General features: G+C 55.1%; 1 protein-coding gene across 1 annotated transcript; it reads left to right on the top strand.

Moving 5' to 3' along the window:
- The first annotated feature begins 1,409 nt into the window (after window positions 1–1,409).
- Window positions 1,410–5,261, top strand: LOC109731775 (probable protein phosphatase 2C member 13, mitochondrial). The gene is made up of 8 exons (XM_020290948.4): window positions 1,410–1,884; window positions 2,832–2,959; window positions 3,033–3,131; window positions 3,239–3,397; window positions 3,832–3,918; window positions 4,215–4,306; window positions 4,512–4,586; window positions 4,859–5,261. Exons 1-8 carry the CDS (start codon window positions 1,583–1,585, stop codon window positions 4,997–4,999), a joined length of 1,083 nt encoding a protein of 360 aa, XP_020146537.1. The 5' UTR covers window positions 1,410–1,582; the 3' UTR covers window positions 5,000–5,261.
- Window positions 5,262–21,474: the final 16,213 nt, after the last annotated feature.

Raw genomic sequence — 21,474 nt, forward strand, 5'->3', positions numbered from 1 at the left:
ATTTCTCGCTGGAGCCACTTCCTTTAAAATCAGATGATGTCCACCTCATTATCGTCATGCATTGCAACACGAATGAAATTTTTCATGTTTATAATATAATAGAGTGGGTTAACCTAACACATACTATTGACACAAAACAACAAGTAATTATAGAAATCATTCTCAAAGGCCTATTCAACTTTGCAAATGCACACTGACGCCGAAGGCGAGTGGAAATGTGAACATATTTTTAGTCATCAATATGCTCCACCTCCAGCCCGCGTACCATTCATTGCTACAAGGGATAATTCCGTTCTTCTCTTTCTCGTCCTTCCCTGCATCTTCTAATTCTAGCCTCTCCGTCAACCAGCAGCACGTTAACATTAGTATGCTCGTCATCAACGCCTCATCTTCTTCTTTCTCATTGCTTGCTAGCTTTAGTTCTCATTCCTAACTATTTTCTTGAATGTTATTTCTTTCCTTTTTTGTTTAATTTCTTGGAACATTCTTTCTTTCTCCAACACCGTAGACCACTTGGTGGCTTTAGTTCTTTTCTACAATAGCATGAACCACCTGACCAATGTTGTGTCATGTTGTCCTCACCCGCGAATAGTCGGCGTGTGTACATCCTGTAGAGCATAGTCATCATCCATCACTGTGAACGCTAGATCGCCCATGTCGGGAGCTCGTCGTGATTGTTGTCCATGTTGGCAAGCAGTGACCGGCTATGTCGTTGAGAGCTTGTTGATCGTACGCCCGTAAGAAAAAAGATATGTTATTTTTGTTGTATTAGGAAACTTGTGATTGCCAATTGATAGTAGAGATAATAATAATGGCATAGCGTGCCTGAGTGATTTGTTATGCCGGAATATCTGATTTTGTTTTGGAAGGTTATCAAGAAATATCTTATGTCTATCTTTTAGGAAGGTGATATCACATATATGATGCGATTTCTAAATTCTTAATTACCTGTTATTTATGTAAATGAATTGAATCAGCACCTGCCAAGACAAGCACAAAACAAGATCCCCTTAATGGGATTTGGTTTTTTAACAGGAGGGAGAAAAACCAGCGGAAGAGGTGGTGAGAGGTGGTACGAAATAAAACCGGACGAAAATAGACCGTACCAGGCTACCAACTCCTCCATTAAAAGTAGAGATGATGAAAAATTAGCCTAGGGGACAAGAAGCAACTCTAGGCCTAACCTGCACAATGAAAACGGACTAAAACAACAACGATGATGTCGGCTGATGTCAGATGAATGAGACCAAATTATATCTCATGTGCACTCCCTATGAATAAAATACTTGTCGCCGAGAAAATCCTTGTATATGTCTTACTAATAAATGAGTTAAATCCTCTCATAAATACGGACGGGCGCGGTGGTCCCATTTTATTATATGATCAAAATAGCCTTTAGTCTATATTATTATACTGCAGGGAATCTCCCACCGTCCACCCCCTGTCCCCGCCCCCGCCGCTTGCTCCTCCCCTTCCGCGCCCTCGCCCCGGATCCGAAGCCATTAAACCGAGCGCCAGTGGATCTCTCCTCGGGCATCGGCATCGGAGCGGAGAGAGAGAGAGAGAGCCACCCAGCCATGAGATGGTATGCATCGGTAGGCTGAGGGCGCTGGTGCTTCGTGCGGCGGCGGGCGCGGGCGCGGGCAGGCGCCGGTGGGCCAGGGTCCTGTGCGGTCGGGCGGTCGATGTGTGCGTGACACCCCGTCCGCGCGGGCACGGTTGGCGTGGATTCCGGGCGGTGGCTGGCGCCAGGACGAAGATGATGCTCGATTCCTCCGACTCTGACTCCGGCGCTCCGGCGGGGCAGCTGCAGCTGCAGCGCCGCGCGGTTGCTGCTGGGACCCAGCCGCAGGATGGAGGGTACGCCAGTGCGGGGTGGCAGAGGTAATGCATGTCCCCTGCTCATCTTTTGGTTATAGACGTTTCCTGTGTTTGCATCAGCTTGAAATATCGTTGGTTGAATTTGCATTTAGGCGGGCCTCACGTTGTACATTTGCTTGCCTTGCCTTGAAATATCAGAAGTGCAGTAGAGATGCTCCAGAATTTGCAATCGGACCATGTGCTTTGATTGACATGAGTGCACTATATAGCTGTTTTGCCCCGTGGTTTATCATTTCTTAGGACGGTTTGGTATACATGAGACTAGTTGACATACTTAACACGATTCTTTATCCAAAAAGAACGAGGTTCTATCTGATCATAAGTAATCTTTGTCACCAACTCACCATGGTATGCATGCAGCCATTAGTATACTCCAAATGGAGCTGCAATGTGTACTGACATATTGGGCCCGATTTAGATATGACATTTTATGACAACCATTGATTATTTGCCTGGTGCTGGCCCAACGAACATCAGATTGCAGCATCAAACCATTGTACCAGGATTGGACTAAAAATGTCGTACACGAGGCAATTCCATGTCCTGCAGTGCTACTAGTGTCATGCTCCTAATGCTTCATTGCATTCTTACAGGAATACCAGCGATGCTTAGCTGTGAGGCTGTTACTAGTAGGACTTTATGGTCATCTAGACTAGTTACAAAGCAGTACAACTGCAACACTAATGTATTTTGATGTGAACCACCAGCAGTTGGCAGATGCAGTCATGGAAATGTATGCCTCTCGATCTGAAATTTATCATGTGCTTGTTTATTTTGTGATTGTTGTAATGTATAAGATAGATTATCTACACTTCTGATATTTCAGGTCTATATCTTCGTACAATAACCATTTCTTATCTTCTAACATCTGTTATTAAAATGCCCTCTCTGGGACTCTTTAGAATATGTAATGCTGCCTGGGTTGACATTGTGTCCAAATATCATGACAGGGAAGATGGTAAACTGAAATGTGGGTATTCAAGTTTTAGAGGGAAAAGGGCTACAATGGAGGATTTCTATGATGTAAAACTAACTGAAATTGATGGACACGCTGTTAGCCTATTTGGTGTATTCGATGGTATGGTTTCCAATCTTGCCTTCTTACTTCCGCAATTACATGCCTATCGTGTTCTTACTTTGCAAAGCTTTAGGTCATGGGGGGTCACGTGCTGCTGAGTATTTGAAGGAGCATTTGTTCGAGAACCTTATGAAACACCCCAAGTTCTTGACTGATACAAAGCTTGCTATAAGTAATGTTTCTCTTGGCATTTACCTGTATGTTTATCTGTTCACATTCTTCCCAATGCTTCCAATCATTGTTTTCTGAGCTTTTAATTTTTTTTTGATAAAAAAACAGGTGAAACATATCAGAAGACAGATGCAGATTTCTTAGAATCAGAATCAAGTGCTTTCAGGGATGATGGTTCCACAGCTTCGACTGCGGTTTTAGTGGGTGGCCATCTATATGTAGCAAATGTTGGTGACTCCCGTGCTGTTATTTCAAAAGCCGGGAAAGGTATATTCTGTTAGAACCCTATTGTAGTCACTATATGATTGAATCACCCAAACATGTTCTGGTCCTTGTAAATACTTATTGTATGTATCTGCAGAGTGTTTCTAAATTTGCCCTCCAGCGATGATATATTTGGCAAAGAACCATGGTACATTGTGTTTCTTTTAATGCACTTCTTTACAAAATATTTTCCCACCAACACATTGCAGTTATACGGTTATACCATAGCTATCTGCTCATTTCCTTCATGTGATGATTATTGTTCTACCTTTATTTAAGGAAAATGGCAAGGCTTGCTTATTTCTTACCACCATCATGATGGAATCTATATAATGACATCATATCCACTTCAGTTTACCGGCGTGGTTCGCTTACTAGCTTAGGAGCTTCGTTTACTCCATTGTAACTCTACTGACCTCATATGTTTGTTTTTGTAGCTAGGGCACTCTCAGTAGATCACAAACCTAACAGGTCTGATGAACGCAAGAGAATTGAAAATGCTGGAGGTGTTGTCATCTGGGCTGGTAAGTCTTATTTTATTTCACTCATGCATTTGGCATTGTCAGTCAGCACAATTGTAAGTGGACAAGGACGGTAGCAAAAGACTTGCTTATTCATTTTGAGCCTTCTGATATCTCCTGTATGTTTGGACATGTTGGCTTATCATGCTTGGGTTGTTTGTTTCGTGATCTTGCGTGCAGCCTAAGTGCTTCTAGGCGCGCCATGTTTCTATACAAGATATTTTGTTTTTTGATTGATCTAGGCTTTACAATTTGACTATCGGAAACTGTTCCATCTTCTTGATGTGGTATTTGCCCAGGTACTTGGAGGGTAGGTGGCGTACTGGCAATGTCCCGTGCGTTTGGTAATCGTCTACTGAAGCCATTTGTGGTGGCAGAACCTGAAATTCAGGTAGCTTATTGTAGTTGAGTTATGCCAAGATTTCGTTACCTTTTTTTTATATAGTTGGAAATCAGTGCTTTTTACTTGTTTCAACCTAGTGCAGCAGCAAGTGGTCATTAGCAACTCCAGTTCAATACCTTTCTTTAGATTAGTCATTAGTTGCCTGTTTCTAATTTTGATTACTTGTGATCAAATCTTATCTAACAAATCGTAGGAAGAATTGATTAATGGAGAATTGGAGAGCCTGGTTCTTGCCAGTGATGGGCTTTGGGATGCCGTAGAAAATGAGGTAAACTCTATTGCCAACTGTCATAATTCTCACCCTGAATGCTCCCAGAATTTCTGAAGCAAAACACTGTTGCTTATGAGGCTGTAGAAAGCATTTTCTACATCTGATCCGTGCTTACATTCTAAGTGCAACAACGCGTAACTTTATATACTACCTCTGTAACTTAATATAAGACGTTTTAGACACTGTCATAGTGTCTAAAAACGTCTTATGTTAAGTTACTGAGGGAGTAGCTCTTTAACTGATATTCTGGCAATGATTTTCTCAAACAGGAAGCTGTGTCCCTTGCAAAAACAGAAGATGTGCCAGAGTCTGCGGCCAGGAAACTGACGGAGATTGCCTACTCTCGTGGCAGCGCTGACAATATTACATGCATCGTGGTGCAATTCCACCATGATAAAATTACAGGATGAGATGGACTACAGCTGATTTAAGGTTTCTCTGCTTCAGGCCTCTTTTTATCCTGCAAGCGGAGTGGGGTTTCTCCCACATCTATTTTTGCCTCTGTGGCAACTGCTCAGGACTTCCTCTATTGATTCTTTCCTTTGTGTGGCAGACCTTTTCTCTTTTGAGAATTGTAATGGGAATTTTTGAGTTTGATGTATCCATGTCTATGTCTGTACTAATACTTGTTATATTTAATATAAAAAGAGTGAGTTACGGAGATCCAACAAATCTCACATTTTCAACTGCATCTATCCAACGGTTTATGTCGCTTTCATATTTAGCGGTTAATATCATACCTAATTTATTTTTTTGGAAGATCCAGCATCAACGTAAAACAACAAGGTGGTGAAGGTCCTAGAACCAAATGACCCGAAGATCAAAGAAGGTCCTAGGACCAAATGACCCGAAGATCAAAGAAAAAGAAAGAAAAACAGCCCTAATAGTTGCAGCACAACACTCCATACAAACCACACTAATAATGCAGCTCCGGCTTCGGCGGTGAACTACGAAGAAACTAGGCAAGGTTGGCGTCACGAAGGACCATCGAACGAACCACCGGTCGCGTGTCATCGTATACCACCAGGCCCTGCCACCGCAGCTTCGACTTCACAGCAACAGACAGTCGAGGCAATCCCACGAACATGCCGGAGAAGAAGTGCCGACTACCATGACCAAAACCACGCCTCCGATATTGCTCACTGCCGTCATCGTTGCCACAGAAGCCACCGTGCACGTCCAGTCGTAGGAAGCACCAAATGAATCAAAGTCTTCAAGACGACTCCCTAAAGAGGGGAAACGATGTTGAAGACGACGCCACCGCCCGACCCTGCAGCAGGATCTGGGCTTTCACCCGAAAGACTTGATCTGGGAGTAGAGGCTGTGAAGATTCTCGACGACGCCTCCAAGGAGGATAGCGACGCCCACGGGCGCCGTCGCCGCCGGCCGGCCATCACCGGCCAGGATTTCGCCCAGTGCAGCCACTCCCACGCAGCAGGCCGAGATCGGCCCGTACCTCCATTGGACCGTGCACTCCCCACACAGCGAGTACGCCATCGCTGTGTAGGGCCACTAGCTAGCCTCCCCACGACGGGCCTGCAGAGACCAGATCAGGTCCTGCACCCCACATCCAACCGCGGTCGGAGCCTCCCTGCCCGTCCGCAACCTCGCGCAGCGCCTCACCAACGCGAGCCCCGACACGCTCGCCGGATCCACCGCTGCCTGCTGCATCCCAAGCCACTAGCTCGCTGGATCCGCCACACCGGCGCCAAAGGGCGCCCGCTGCAGCAGCGAGCCACCCCGCCCCCGCGCCTCCCATCCGCCTCGCACACCGGCAACTACGCCAGATCTGCGTAGCCCCGTACCGCCTCCACGCGCCCGCGCCGGATCCGCGTAGCCCCGCACCGCCTCCACGCGCCCGTGCCAGATCCGCGCGCCTCCTCTCGCCCGCGCCTGTAGCGAGCCATGGCGCGAGAGCCTCGCGAGCTCGCCGCACTCGCGCCCCGCCAAGCCGAGCACCAGCCCCCGCCGGATCGATACGCCCGCGTCGCTCGATCCTACGTGAAAGGGACCAACGGCCCCGCCACTGCCGACACTGCACGGGCTTTGCCCGGCTGCGCACACCGGCGGCGGCGAGGGGAGTGGCTGCGATGGTGAGCTCCCGGCGGCGCGCTAGGTTTTCCTCTCCCGAGCCGCCCGCTGGAGCGGCGCGAGAGAATCAGTTGGGGAGAGAAGCAATTCTAACCATGTAATTATTTCCTAACAAATATCAATGTGCAATTTATATCTTTGCCTAATATTAATGTTCAATATAGTTAATATCTTGCTTCATATTAACATGCGTTGCACATACACTATTCCTATACAATAAATTTACCAGTTACATAGGCTATACAATCTTTTAAAACACTACTGGTTCCCAGCAAATAAAATAAAATAATGCAAGTCCATGAGGCTAGTCATAGTGGGAGTAACTTAAATAGTAACATAACACATCCCAAGAAAAAATTGCTTACGTGGCATGAAGTTAATGAGGAGAAAGATGCTTATGGTAACATAATATGTTACTATAACATAACACATCCCGAGGTAAAATAAGTCTATATCTCAATTAATAAATGCTTACATGTTACCATCCATATGTTACTGCCCATCATGAAGGTAGTAACATAGACTAGTAACATATGCATGTTACTAGTCTAAGTTATTCCTCACTATGACCAGCCTGAATGAATTATGCCCAGGCCGAGCTAAAAGTCACACAACCTGCACCAATTGAAAAGCTGGTTCGGACGACAATGTTCTGTGGAAGTGTGCTAAGGTTGTCAAACAAGTTAAAAGTCATGTAACCTGCACCAATTGAAATGCTGGTTTTATCATACTCCTAGAAAAGTCATGTAACTTTGCTTCCGTACATCCGGCCTAGAAAAGTTTACGAATTTCGATGCAGATTAAAGGTGAAGATTGGAAGGCACCCCTTGAATCAAAAAGGATAATAAAGACTTTTTCTCCAGGCTGATGACGTTTTTAAACATGATTTCTAATCAATAAGTGACATTTCCTTAAAAAAACACAATTTTCATTCAAACTGATTGACTCTACTTTGCCAGCTGCAGCTCTGAGAGAAGGGTCGATAAATAATGATGGTGTAGATGTAGTCATCTTTTAGGATGGTTTTCTTTTCATTGCTTTGCTTTGTGAAATTTCGTGTATTACCATGTCCACGAGCTTGTAACACTGTAGCTAATTCTTCACTCTTATTTGATCAATATGTCTTATATATTACTAGCACATATGCCTATCCGTTGCAACGAGAGTGAAAACTATTGTGTCCATGAAAAACATCCACCAGCGATGAATGATGACATCCGAACAATGCGAGCTGGCAGCCGCTAGTAAGGCCCACATCAATGTCTAGAAGAAATGCATATCAGTTGCACATTAACCACGAAAACGACCTTGCAATGACATGCGTATGATCTATAGCAACGCCAGTCATCTTTGCAGGTTCACGTGGTTGGCTTTGCAGCGTCTTTTATGCAACTTGTAGCAGCAAGGACTGTCCCTGCAGCGTCCGTGTAGTGATTATGCAACATGGCGGTCCGACTTTACAATGGAAAAAAGGATACCAACCATTGGTGTTACATTAAAGTGTTTCCGACTAGACGCACTAGGCGCTCGGCCTTAAATAGGTGCCGCCCCGCTTCCAGTAGCATCAGTCGGGCTTGTAGTGTCGTGTTTCTGTTTAGCAAAATGAACTTGATTGAGGTTGCAATAGCATCAGTCGAGAATAGTTAGTTAAGGGAATTATAATTCTCTTTGAGGTTCCGAGTTCGACTCTCACTTGAGCTAATTTCTTTTGGTTCTTTTATTACCAGCGTGAGGCGGCGAGGGACGATAAAAAATATCCTTTTTTCCTTGGCTGCTGGTAGGGTAGGCTGTTCGGGCTGAGGCTCCAGACGAAGAGACATAATAGTAGGCGCCTCCTACCTGGGCCGGACCTCGCCCCGCGGTAGCGACGACGGACGCCGAGACGAGCACGTGACACCACTGTCACCCTGTCTATCTTAGTGTAACGCGAGTCGAGGCGGACGTCGTCGCGGTAGCGACGACGGACGCCGAGACGAGCACATGACACCACTGCCACCCTGTCTTAGCATAACGCGAGTCGAGGCGGACGTCGTCGCGGTAGCGACGACAGACACCAAGACAAGCACGTGACACCACTGCCACCCTGTCTATCTTAGGGTAACGCGAGTCGAGGCGGACGTCGTCGCGGTAGCGACGACGGACGCCGAGACGAGCACGTGACACCACTGCCACCCTGTCTATCTTAAGGTAACGCGAGTCGAGGCCGATATCGTCGCGGCAGCGACGACGGACTCCAAGACGAGCACGCGACACGACTGCCATCCTGTCATAGCGTAACGTGAGTCGAGGCGGACGTCGTCGCGGTAGCGACGATGGACGCCGAGACGAGCACGTGACACCATTGTCACCCTGTCTATCTTAGGGTAACGTGAGTCGAGGCGGACGTCATCGCGGTAGCGACGATGGACGCCGAGACGAGCACGTGACACCACTGCCACCCTGTCCTACCGTAACGCGAGTCGAGGCAGACGTAGTCGCGGTAGCGACGACGGACGACGAGACAAGCACGTGACACCACTGCCACCCTGTCTATCTTAAGGTAACGCGAGTCGAGGCGGACGTCGTCGTGGTAACGGCGATGGACGCCGAGACGAGCACGTGACACCACTGCCACCCTGTCTATCTTAGGGTAACGTGAGTCGAGGCGGACGTCGTCGCGGTAGCGACGACGGACGCCAAGACGAGCATGTGACACCACTGCCATCCTGTCTTAGCGTAACGCGAGTTGAGGCGGACGTCGTCGCGGTAGCGACGATAGACGCCGAGACGAGCACGTGACACCACTATCACCCTGTCTATCTTAGGGTAACGCGAGTCGAGGCGGACGTCATCGCGGTAGCGACGATGGACGCCGAGACGAGCATGTGACACCACTGCCACCCTGTCTATCTTAGTCTAACGCGAGTTGAGGCGGACGTCGTCGCGGTAGCGACGACGGACGCCGAGACGAGCACGTGACACCACTTCCACCCTGTCTATCTTAGGGTAACACGAGTCGAGGCGGACGTTGTCGCGGTAGCGACGATGGACGCTGAGACGAGCACATGACACCACTGCCACCCTATCTATCTTAGGGTAACGCGAGTCGAGGCGGACGTCGTCGCCGTAGCGACGACGGACGCCGAGACGAGCACGTGACACCACTGCCACCCTATCTATCTTAGGGTAACGCGAGTCGAGGCGGACGTCATTGCGGTAGCGACGACGGACCCCGAGACGAGCACGTGACACCACTGCCACCCCGTCTATCTTAGGGTAACGCGAGTCGAGGCGGACGTCGTCGCGGTAGCGACGATGGACGCCGAGACGAGCACGTGACACCACTGTCACCCTGTCTTACCGTAACGCGAGTCGAGGCGGACGTCGTCACGGTAGCGACGATGGACGCCGAGACGAGCACGTGACACCATTGCCACCCTGTCTATCTTAGGGTAACGCGAGTCGAGGCGGACGTCGTCGCGGTAGCGACGACGGACGCCGAGACGAGCACGTGACACCACTGCCACCCTGTCTTACCGTAACGCGAGTCGAGGCAGACGTCGTCGCGGTAGCGACGACGGACGCCGAGACGAGCACGTGACACCACTGCCACCCTGTCTATCTTAGGGTAACGCGAGTTGAGGCGGACGTCGTCGCGGTAGCGACGACGGACGTCGAGACGAGCACGTGACACCACTGCCACCCTGTCTATCTTAAGGTAACGCGAGTCGAGGCGGATGTTGTCACGGCAGCGACGACGGACTCCAAGACGAGCACGCGACACGACTGCCATCCTGTCTTAGCGTAACGTGAGTCGAGGCGGACGTCGTCGCGGTAGCGACGACGGACGCCGAGACGAGCACGTGACACCACTGCCACCCTGTCTATCTTAAGGTAACGCGAGTCGAGGCGGATGTCGTCACGGCAGCGACGACGGACTCCAAGACGAGCACGCGACACGACTACCATCCTGTCTTAGCGTAATGCGAGTCGAGGCGGACGCCGAGACGAGCACGTGACACTACTGTCACCCTGTCTATCTTAGGGTAATGCGAGTCGAGGCGCACGTCGTCGCGGTAGCGACGATGGACGCCGAGACGAGCACGTGACACTACTGCCACCCTGTCTATCTTAGGGTAACGCGAGTCGAGGCGGACGTCGTCGCGGCAGCGACGACGGACGCCAAGACGAGCATGTGACTCCACTGCCATCCTGTCTTAGCGTAACGCGAGTTGAGGCGGACGTCGTCGCGGTAGCGACGATAGACGCCGAGACGAGCACGTGACACCACTATCACCCTGTCTATCTTAGGGTAACGCGAGTCGAGGCGGACGTCATCGCGGTAGCGACGATGGACGCCGAGACGAGCATGTGACACCACTGCCACCCTGTCTATCTTAGGCTAACGCGAGTTGAGGCGGACGTCGTCGCGGTAGCGACGACGGACGCCGAGACGAGCACGTGACACCACTGCCACCCTGTCTATCTTAGGGTAACACGAGTCGAGGCGGACATTGTCGCGGTAGCGACGATGGACGCTGAGACGAGCACATGACACCACTGCCACCCTATCTATCTTAGGGTAACGCGAGTCGAGGCGGACGTCGTCGCCGTAGCGACGACGGACGCCGAGACGAGCACGTGACACCACTGCCACCCTATCTATCTTAGGGTAACGCGAGTCGAGGCGGACGTCATTGCGGTAGCGACGACGGACCCCGAGACGAGCACGTGACACCACTGCCACCCCGTCCATCTTAGGGTAACGCGAGTCGAGGCGGACGTCGTCGCGGTAGCGACGATGGACGCCGAGACGAGCACGTGACACCACTGTCACCCTGTCTTACCGTAACGCGAGTCGAGGCGGACGTCGTCACGGTAGCGACGATGGACGCCGAGACGAGCACGTGACACCATTGCCACCCTGTCTATCTTAGGGTAACGCGAGTCGAGGCGGACGTCGTCGCGGTAGCGACGACGGACGCCGAGACGAGCACGTGACACCGCTGCCACCCTGTCTTACCGTAACGCGAGTCGAGGCAGACGTCGTCGCGGTAGCGACGACGGACGCCGAGACGAGCACGTGACACCACTGCCACCCTGTCTATCTTAGGGTAACGCGAGTTGAGGCGGACGTCGTCGCGGTAGCGACGACGGACGTCGAGACGAGCACGTGACACCACTACCACCCTGTCTATCTTAAGGTAACGCGAGTCGAGGCGGATGTCGTCACGGCAGCGACGACGGACTCCAAGACGAGCACGCGACACGACTGCCATCCTGTCTTTGCGTAACGTGAGTCGAGGCGGACGTCGTCGCGGTAGCGACGACGGACGCCGAGACGAGCACGTGACACCACTGCCACCCTGTCTATCTTAAGGTAACGCGAGTCGAGGCGGATGTCGTCACGGCAGCGACGACGGACTCCAAGACGAGCACGCGACACGACTACCATCCTGTCTTAGCGTAATGCGAGTCGAGGCGGACGCCGAGACGAGCACGTGACACTACTGTCACCCTGTCTATCTTAGGGTAACGCGAGTCGAGGCGCACGTCGTCGCGGTAGCGACGATGGACGCCGAGACGAGCACGTGACACTACTGCCACCCTGTCTATCTTAGGGTAATGCGAGTCGAGGCGGACGTCGTCGCGGCAGCGACGACGGACGCCGAGAAGAGCACGTGACACCACTACCACCCTGTCTTACCATTACGCGAGTCGACGCAGACGTCGTCGGAGTAGCGACGACGGACGCCAAGACGAGCCCGTGACACCACTGCCACCCTGTCTATCTTAGGGTAACGCGAGTCAAGGCGGACGTCGTCGCGGTAGCGACGACGGACGCCGAGACGAGCACGTGACACCATTGCCACCCTGTCTATCTTAGGGTAACGCGAGTCGAGGCGGACGTCGTCGCGGTAGCGACGACGGACGCCAAGACGAGCATGTGACACCACTGCCACCCTGTCTTACCGTAACGCGAGTCGAGGCAGACGTCGTCGCGGTAGCGACGATGGACGCCGAGACCAGCACGTGACACCACTGCCACCCTGTCTATCTTAAGGTAACGCGAGTCGAGGCGGACGTCGTCGCGGTAGCGACGATGGACGCCGAGACGAGCACGTGACACCAGTGCCACCCTGTCTATCTTAGGGTAACGCGAGTCGAGGCAGACGTCGTCGCGGTAGCGACGACGGACGCCAAGACGAGCATGTGACACCACCGCCATCCTGTCTTAGCGTAACGCGAGTTGAGGCGGACGTCGTCGCGGTAGCGACGAGGGACGCCAAGACAAGCACGTAACGCCATTGCCACCCTGTCTATTTTAGGGTAACGCGAGTCCAGGCGGACGTCGTCGCGGTAGCGACGACGGACGCCGAGACGAGCACGTGACACCACTGCCACCCTGTCTATCTTAAGGTAACGCGAGTCGAGGCGGATGTCGTCGCGGCAGCGACGACGGACGCCGAGACGAGCACACGACACGAGTGCCATCCTGTCTTAGCGTAACGTGAGTCGAGGCGGACGTCGTCACGGTAGCGACGATGGACGCCGAGACGAGCACGTGACACCATTGTCACCCTGTCTATCTTAGGGTAACGTGAGTCGAGGCGGACGTCGTCGCGGTAGCGACGATGGACGCCGAGACGATCACGTGGCACCACTGCCACCCTGTCTATCTTAGGGTAACACGAGTCGAGGCGGACGTCGTCGCGGTAGCGACGACGGACGCCAAGACGAGCATGTGACACCACTGCCGCCCTGTCTTACCGTAACGTGAGTCGAGGCAGACGTCGTCGCGGTAGCGACGACGGACGCCGAGACGAGCACGAGACACCACTGCCACCCTGTCTATCTTAAGGTAACGCGAGTCGAGGCGGACGTCGTCGCGGTAGTGACGATGGACGCCGAGAGGAGCAGTGACACCACTGCCACCCTGTCTATCTTAGGGTAACGCGAGTCGAGGCGGACGTCGTCGCGGTAGCGACGACGGACGCCAAGACGAGCATGTGACACCACTGCCATCCTATCTTAGCATAATGCGAGTTGAGGTGGACGTCGTCGCGGTAGCGACGATGGACGCCGAGACGAGCACGTGACACCACTGTCACCCTGTCTATCTTAGGGTAACGCGAGTCGAGGCGGACGTCGTCGCGGTAGCGACAATGGACGCCGAGACGAGCATGTGACACCAATGCCACCCTGTCTATCTTAGGGTAACACGAGTCGAGGTGGACGTTGTCGCGGTAGCGACGACGGACGCCGAGACGAGCACGTGACACCACTGCCACCATGTCTATCTTAGGGTAACAGGAGTCGAGGCGGACGTTGTCGCGGTAGCGACGACGGACGCCGAGACGAGCACGTGACACCACTGCCACCCTATCTATCTTAGGGTAACGCGAGTCGAGGCGGACGTCATCGCGGTAGCGACGACGGACCCCGAGACGAGCACGTGACACCACTGCCACCCCGTCTATCTTAGGGTAATGCGAGTCGAGGCGGACGTCGTCGCGGTAGCGACGATGGACGCCGAGACGAGCACGTGACACCACTGTCACCCTGTCTTACCGTAAGGCGAGTCGACGCGGACGTCGTCGCGGTAGCGATGATGGACGCCGAGACGAGCACGTGACACCACTGCCACCCTGTCTATCTTAGGGTAACTCGAGTCGAGGCGGACGTCGTCGCGGTAGCAACGACGGACGCCAAGACGAGCACGTGACACCACTGCCATCCTGTCTTAGCGTAATGCGAGTCGAGGCGGACGTCATCGCGGTAGCGACGATGGACGCCGAGACGAGCACGTGACACCACTGTCACCCTGTCACCCTGTCTATCTTAGGGTAACGCGAGTCGAGACGGACGTCGTCACGGTAGCGACGACGGACGCGGAGACGAGCACGTGACACCACTGCCACCCTGTCTATCTTAGGGTAACGCGAGTCGAGGCGGACGTCGTCGCGGTAGCGACGACGGACGCTAAGACGAGCACGTGACACCACTGCCATCCTGTCTTAGCGTAATGCGAGTCGAGGCGGACGTCGTCGCGGTAGCGACGATGGACGCCGAGACGAGCACGTGACACCACTGTCACCCTGTCACCCTGTCTATCTTAGGGTAACACGAGTCGAGGCGGACGTCGTCGCGGTAGCAACGACGGACGCGGAGACGAGCACGTGACACCACTGCCACCCTGTCTTACCGTAACGCGAGTCGAGGCAGACGTCGTCGCGGTAGCAACGATGGACGCCGAGACGAGCACGTGACACCACTGTCACCCTGTCTATCTTAGGGTAACGCGAGTCGAGGCGGACGTCGTCGCGGTAGCGACGATGGACGCCAAGACGTGCACGTGACACTATTGCCACCCTGTCTATCTTAGGGTAACGCGAGTCGAGGCGGACGTCGTCGCGGCAGCGACGACGGACGCCAAGACGAGCACGTGACACCACTGCCACCCTGTCTTACCGTAATGCGAGTCGAGGCAGACGTCGTCGCAGTAGCGACGACGGACGCCAAGACGAGCCCGTGACACCACTGCCACCCTGTCTATCTTAGGGTAACGTGAGTCAAGGCGGACGTCGTCGCGGTAGCGACGATGGACGCCAAGACGAGCATGTGACACCACTGCCACCCTGTCTATCTTAGGGTAACGCGAGTCGAGGTGGACGTCGTCGCGGTAGCGACGTTGGACGCCAAGACGAGCATGTGACACCACTGCCACCCTGTCTATCTTAGGGTAACGCGAGTCGAGGCGGACGTCGTTGCGGTAGCGACGACGGACGCCAAGACGAGCATGTGACACCACCGCCATCCTGTCTTAGCGTAACGCGAGTTGAGGCGGATGTCATCGCGGTAGCGACGAGGGACGCAAAGACAAGCACGTGACACCACTGCCACCCTGTCTATTTTAGGGTAACGCGAGTCGAGGCGGACGTCGTCGCGGTAGTGACGACGGACGCCGAGACGAGCACGTGACACCACTGCCACCCTATCTATCTTAGGGTAACGCGAGTCGAGGCGGACGTCATCGCGGTAGCGACGACGGACCCCGAGACGAGCACGTGACACCACTGCCACCCCGTCTATCTTAGGGTAATGCGAGTCGAGGCGGACGTCGTCGCGGTAGCGACGATGGACGCCGAGACGAGCACGTGACACCACTGTCACCCTGTCTTACCGTAAGGCGAGTCAACGCGGACGTCGTCGCGGTAGCGATGATGGACGCCGAGACGAGCACGTGACACCACTGCCACCCTGTCTATCTTAGGGTAACGCGAGTCGAGGCGGACGTCGTCGCGGTAGCAACGACGGACGCCAAGACGAGCACGTGACACCACTGCCATCCTGTCTTAGCGTAATGCGAGTCGAGGCGGACGTCATCGCGGTAGCGACGATGGACGCCGAGACGAGCACGTGACACCACTGTCACCCTGTCACCCTGTCTATCTTAGGGTAACGCGAGTCGAGACGGACGTCGTCGCGGTAGCGACGACGGACGCGGAGACGAGCACGTGACACCACTGCCACCCTGTCTATCTTAGGGTAACGCGAGTCGAGGCGGACGTCGTCGCGGTAGCGACAATGGACGCCGAGACGAGCATGTGACACCACTGCCACCCTGTCTATCTTAGGGTAACACGAGTCGAGGCGGACGTTGTCGCGGTAGCGACGACGGACGCCGAGACGAGCACGTGACACCACTGCCACCCTGTCTATCTTAGGGTAACACGAGTCGAGGCGGACGTTGTCGCGGTAGTGACGATGGACGCTGAGACGAGCACATGACACCACTGCCACCCTGTCTATCTTAGGGTAACGCGAGTCGAGGCGGACGTTGTCGCGGTAGTGACGATGGACGCTGAGACGAGCACGTGACAGCACTGCCAACCTATCTATCTTAGGGTAACGCGAGTCGAGGCGGACGCCATCGCGGTAGCGACGACGGACCCCGAGACGAGCACGTGACACCACTACCACCCCGTCTATCTTAGGGTAATGCGAGTCGAGGCGGACGTCGTCGCGGTAGCAACGATGGACGCCGAGACGAGCACGTGACACCACTGTCACCCTGTCTTACCGTAAGGCGAGTCGACGCGGACGTCGTCGCGGTAGCGATGATGGACGCCGAGACGTGCACGTGACACCACTGCCACCCTGTCTATCTTAGGGTAACGCGAGTCGAGGCGGACGTTATCGCGGTAGCAACGACGGATGCCAAGACGAGCACGTGACACCACTGCCATGCTGTCTTAGCGTAATGCGAGTCGAGGCGGACGTCATCGCGGTAGCGACGATGGACGCCGAGACGAGCACGTGACACCACTGTCACCCTGTCACCCAGTCTATCTTAGGGTAAAGCGAGTCGAGACGGACGTCGTCGCGGTAGCGACGACGGACGCGGAGACGAGCACGTGACACCACTGCCACCCTGTCTATCTTAGGGTAACGCGAGTTGAGGCGGACGTCGTCGCGGTAGCGACGACGGACGCCAAGACGAGCACGTGACACCACTGCCATCCTGTCTTAGCGTAATGCGAGTCGAGGCGGACGTCGTCGCGGTAGCGACGATGGACGCCGAGACGAGCACGTGACACCACTGTCACCCTGTCACCCTGTCTATCTTAGGGTAACGCGAGTCGAGGCGGACGTCGTCGCGGTAGCAACGACGGACGCGGAGACGAGCACGTGACACCACTGCCACCCTGTCTTACCGTAACGCGAGTCGAGGCAGACGTCGTCGCGGTAGCAACGATGGACGCCGAGACGAGCACGTGACACCACTGTCACCCTGTCTATCTTAGGGTAACGCGAGTCGAGGCGGACGTCGTCGCGGTAGCGACGATGGACGCCAAGACGTGCACGTGACACTACTGCCACCCTGTCTATCTTAGGGTAACGCGAGTCGAGGCGGACGTCGTCGCGGCAGCGACGACGGACGCCGAGAAGAGCACGTGACACCACTGCCAGCCTGTCTTACTGTAACGCGAGTCGAGGCAGACGTCGTCGCAGTAGCGACGACGGACGCCAAGACGAGCCCGTGACACCACTGCCACCCTGTCTATCTTAGGGTAACGTGAGTCAAGGCGGACGTCGTCGCGGTAGCGACGACGGACGCCGAGACGAGCACATGACACCACTGCCACCCTTTCTATCTTAGGGTAACGCGAGTCGAGGTGGACGTCGTCGCGGTAGCGACGTTGGACGCCAAGACGAGCATGTGACACCACTGCCACCCTGTCTTACCGTAATGCGAGTCGAGGCAGACGTCATCGCGGTAGCGACGACGGATGCCGAGACCAGCACGTGACACCACTGCCACCCTGTCTATCTTAAGGTAACGCGAGTCGAGGCGGACGTCGTCGCGGTAGCGACGATGGACGCCGAGACGAGCACGTGACACCACTGCCACCCTGTCTATCTTAGGGTAACGCGAGTCGAGGCGGACGTCGTTGCGGTAGCGACGACGGACGCCAAGACGAGCATGTGACACCACCGCCATCCTGTCTTAGCGTAACGCGAGTTGAGGCGGATGTCGTCGCGGTAGCGATGAGGGACGCAAAGACAAGCACGTGACACCACTGCCACCCTGTCTATTTTAGGGTAACGCGAGTCGAGGCGGACGTCATCGCGGTAGCGACGACGGACGCCGAGACGAGCACGTGACACCACTGCCACCCTATCTATCTTAGGGTAACGCGAGTCGAGGCGGACGTCATCGCGGTAGCGACGACGGACCCCGAGACGAGCACGTGACACCACTGCCACCCCGTCTATCTTAGGGTAATGCGAGTCGAGGCGGACGTCGTCGCGGTAGCGACGATGGACGCCGAGACGAGCACGTGACACCACCGTCACCCTGTCTTACCGTAAGGCGAGTCAACGCGGACGTCGTCGCGGTAGCGATGATGGACGCCGAGACGAGCACGTGACACCACTGCCACCCTGTCTATCTTAGGGTAACGCGAGTCGAGGCGGACGTCGTCGCGGTAGCAACGACGGACGCCAAGACGAGCACGTGACACCACTGCCATCCTGTCTTAGCGTAATGCGAGTCGAGGCGGACGTCATCGCGGTAGCGACGATGGACGCCGAGACGAGCACGTGACACCACTGTCACCCTGTCACCCTGTCTATCTTAGGGTAACGCGAGTCGAGACGGACGTCGTCGCGGTAGCGACGACGGACGCGGAGACGAGCACGTGACACCACTGCCACCCTGTCTATCTTAGGGTAACGCGAGTCGAGGCGGACGTCGTCGCGGTAGCGACGACGGACGCCAAGACGAGCACGTGACACCACTGCCATCCTGTCTTAGCGTAATGCGAGTCGAGGCGGACGTCGTCGCGGTAGCGACGATGGACGCCGAGACGAGCACGTGACACCACTGTCACCCTGTCACCCTGTCTATCTTAGGGTAACGCGAGTCGAGGCGGGCGTCGTCGCGGTAGCAACGACGGACGCGGAGACGAGCACGTGACACCACTGCCACCCTGTCTTAACGTAACGCGAGTCGAGGCAGACGTCGTCGCGGTAGCAACGATGGACGCCGAGACGAGCACGTGACACCACTGTCACCCTGTCTATCTTAGGGTAACGCGAGTCGAGGCGGACGTCGTCGCGGTAGCGACGATGGACGCTGAGACGTGCACGTGACACTACTGCCACCCTGTCTATCTTAGGGTAACGCGAGTCGAGGCGGACGTCGTCGCGGCAGCGACGACGGACGCCGAGAAGAGCACGTGACACCACTGCCACCCTGTCTTACTGTAACGCGAGTCGAGGCAGACGTCGTCGCAGTAGCGACGACGGACGCCAAGACGAGCCCGTGACACCACTGCCACCCTGTCTATCTTAGGGTAACGTGAGTCAAGGCGGACGTCGTCGCGGTAGCGACGACGGACGCCGAGACGAGCACGTGACACCACTGCCACCCTGTCTATCTTAGGGTAACGCGAGTCAAGGTGGACGTCGTCGCGGTAGCGACGATGGACGCCAAGACGAGCATGTGACACCACTGCCACCCTGTCTTACCGTAACGCGAGTCGAGGCAGACGTCGTCGCGGTAGCGACGACGGACGTCGAGACGAGCACGTGACACCACTGCCACCCTGTCTATCTTAAGGTAACGCGAGTCGAGGCGGACGTCGTCGCGGTAGCGACGATGGACGCCGAGACGAGCACGTGACACCACTGCCACCCTGTCTATCTTAGGGTAACGCGAGTCGAGGCGGACGTCGTTGCGGTAGCGACGACGGACGCCAAGACGAGCATGTGACACCACCGCCATCCTGTCTTAGCGTAACGCGAGTTGAGGCGGATGTCGTCGCGGTAGCGACGAGGGACGCAAAGACAAGCACGTGACACCACTGCCACCCTGTCTATTTTAGGGTAACGCGAGTCGAGGCGGACGTCGTCGCGGTAGCGACGACGGACGCCGAGACGAGCACGTGACACCACTGCCACCCTGTCTATCTTAAGGTAACGCGAGTCGAGGTGGATGTCGTCGCGGCAGCGACGACGGACGCCGAGACGAGCACACGACACGACTGCCATCCTGTCTTAGCGTAACGGGAGTCGAGGCGGACGTCGTCACGGTAGCGACGATGGACGCTGAGACGAGCACGTGACACCATTGTCACCCTGTCTATCTTAGGGTAACGTGAGTCGAGGCGGACGTCGTCGCGGTAGCGACGATGGACGCCGAGACGAGCACGTGGCACCACTGCCACCCTGTCTATCTTAGGCTAACACGAGTCGAGGCGGACGTCGTCGCGGTAGCGATGACGGACGCCGAGACGAGCACGTGACACCACTGCCACCCTGTCTTACCGTAACGTGAGTCGAGGCAGACGTCGTCGTGGTAGCGACGACGGACGCCGAGACGAGCACGTGACAACACTGCCACCCTGTCTATCTTAAGGTAACGCGAGTCGAGGCGGACGTCGTCGGGGTAGCGACGATGGACGCCGAGACGAGCAGTGACACCACTGCCACCCTGTCTAATTTAGGGTAACGCGAGTCGAGGCGGACGTCGTCGCGGTAGCGACGACGGACGCCGAGACGAGCACGCGACACAACTGCCATCCTGTCTTAGCGTAACGTGAGTCGAGGCGGACGTCGTCGCGATAGCGACGATGGACACCGAGATGAGGACGTGACACCATTGTCACCCCGTCTATCTTAGGGTAACGTGAGTCGAGGCGGACGTCGTCGCGGTAGCGACAATGGACGCCGAGACGAGCACGTGACACCACTGCCACCCTGTCTATCTTAGGGTAACACGAGTCGAGGCGGACGTTGTCGCGGTAGTGACGATGGACGCTGAGACGAGCACATGACACCACTGCCACCCTGTCTATCTTAGGGTAATGCGAGTCGAGGCGGACGTTGTCGCGGTAGTGACGATGGACGCTGAGACGAGCACGTGACAGCACTGCCACCCTATCTATCTTAGGGTAACGCGAGTCGAGGCGGACGCCATCGCGGTAGCGACGACGGACCCCGAGACGAGCACGTGACACCACTACCACCCCGTCTATCTTAGGGTAATGCGAGTCGAGGCGGACGTCGTCGCGGTAGCAACGATGGACGCCGAGACGAGCACGTGACACCACTGTCACCCTGTCTTACCGTAAGGCGAGTCGACGCGGACGTCGTCGCGGTAGCGATGATGGACGCCGAGACGTGCACGTGACACCACTGCCACCCTGTCTATCTTAGGGTAACGCGAGTCGAGGCGGACGTTATCGCGGTAGCAACGACGGATGCCAAGACGAGCACGTGACACCACTGCCATGCTGTCTTAGCG

This window comes from Aegilops tauschii, chromosome 6 (genome assembly GCF_002575655.3).
Source record: "Aegilops tauschii subsp. strangulata cultivar AL8/78 chromosome 6, Aet v6.0, whole genome shotgun sequence".
Taxonomy (NCBI): Eukaryota; Viridiplantae; Streptophyta; class Magnoliopsida; order Poales; family Poaceae; genus Aegilops; species Aegilops tauschii.

What these genes read in the sequence shown, in the direction of transcription:
- LOC109731775 (XM_020290948.4), top strand. Translation starts at nt 1,583, where the DNA reads ATGGTATGCATCGGTAGGCTGAGGGCGCTGGTGCTTCGTGCGGCGGCG. An exon ending in TGATACAAAGCTTGCTATAA is followed by an intron (nt 3,132 to 3,238) that starts GTAATGTTTCTC and finishes ATAAAAAAACAG; the next exon opens with GTGAAACATATCAGAAGACA. An exon ending in GGGATGCCGTAGAAAATGAG is followed by an intron (nt 4,587 to 4,858) that starts GTAAACTCTATT and finishes TTTCTCAAACAG; the next exon opens with GAAGCTGTGTCCCTTGCAAA.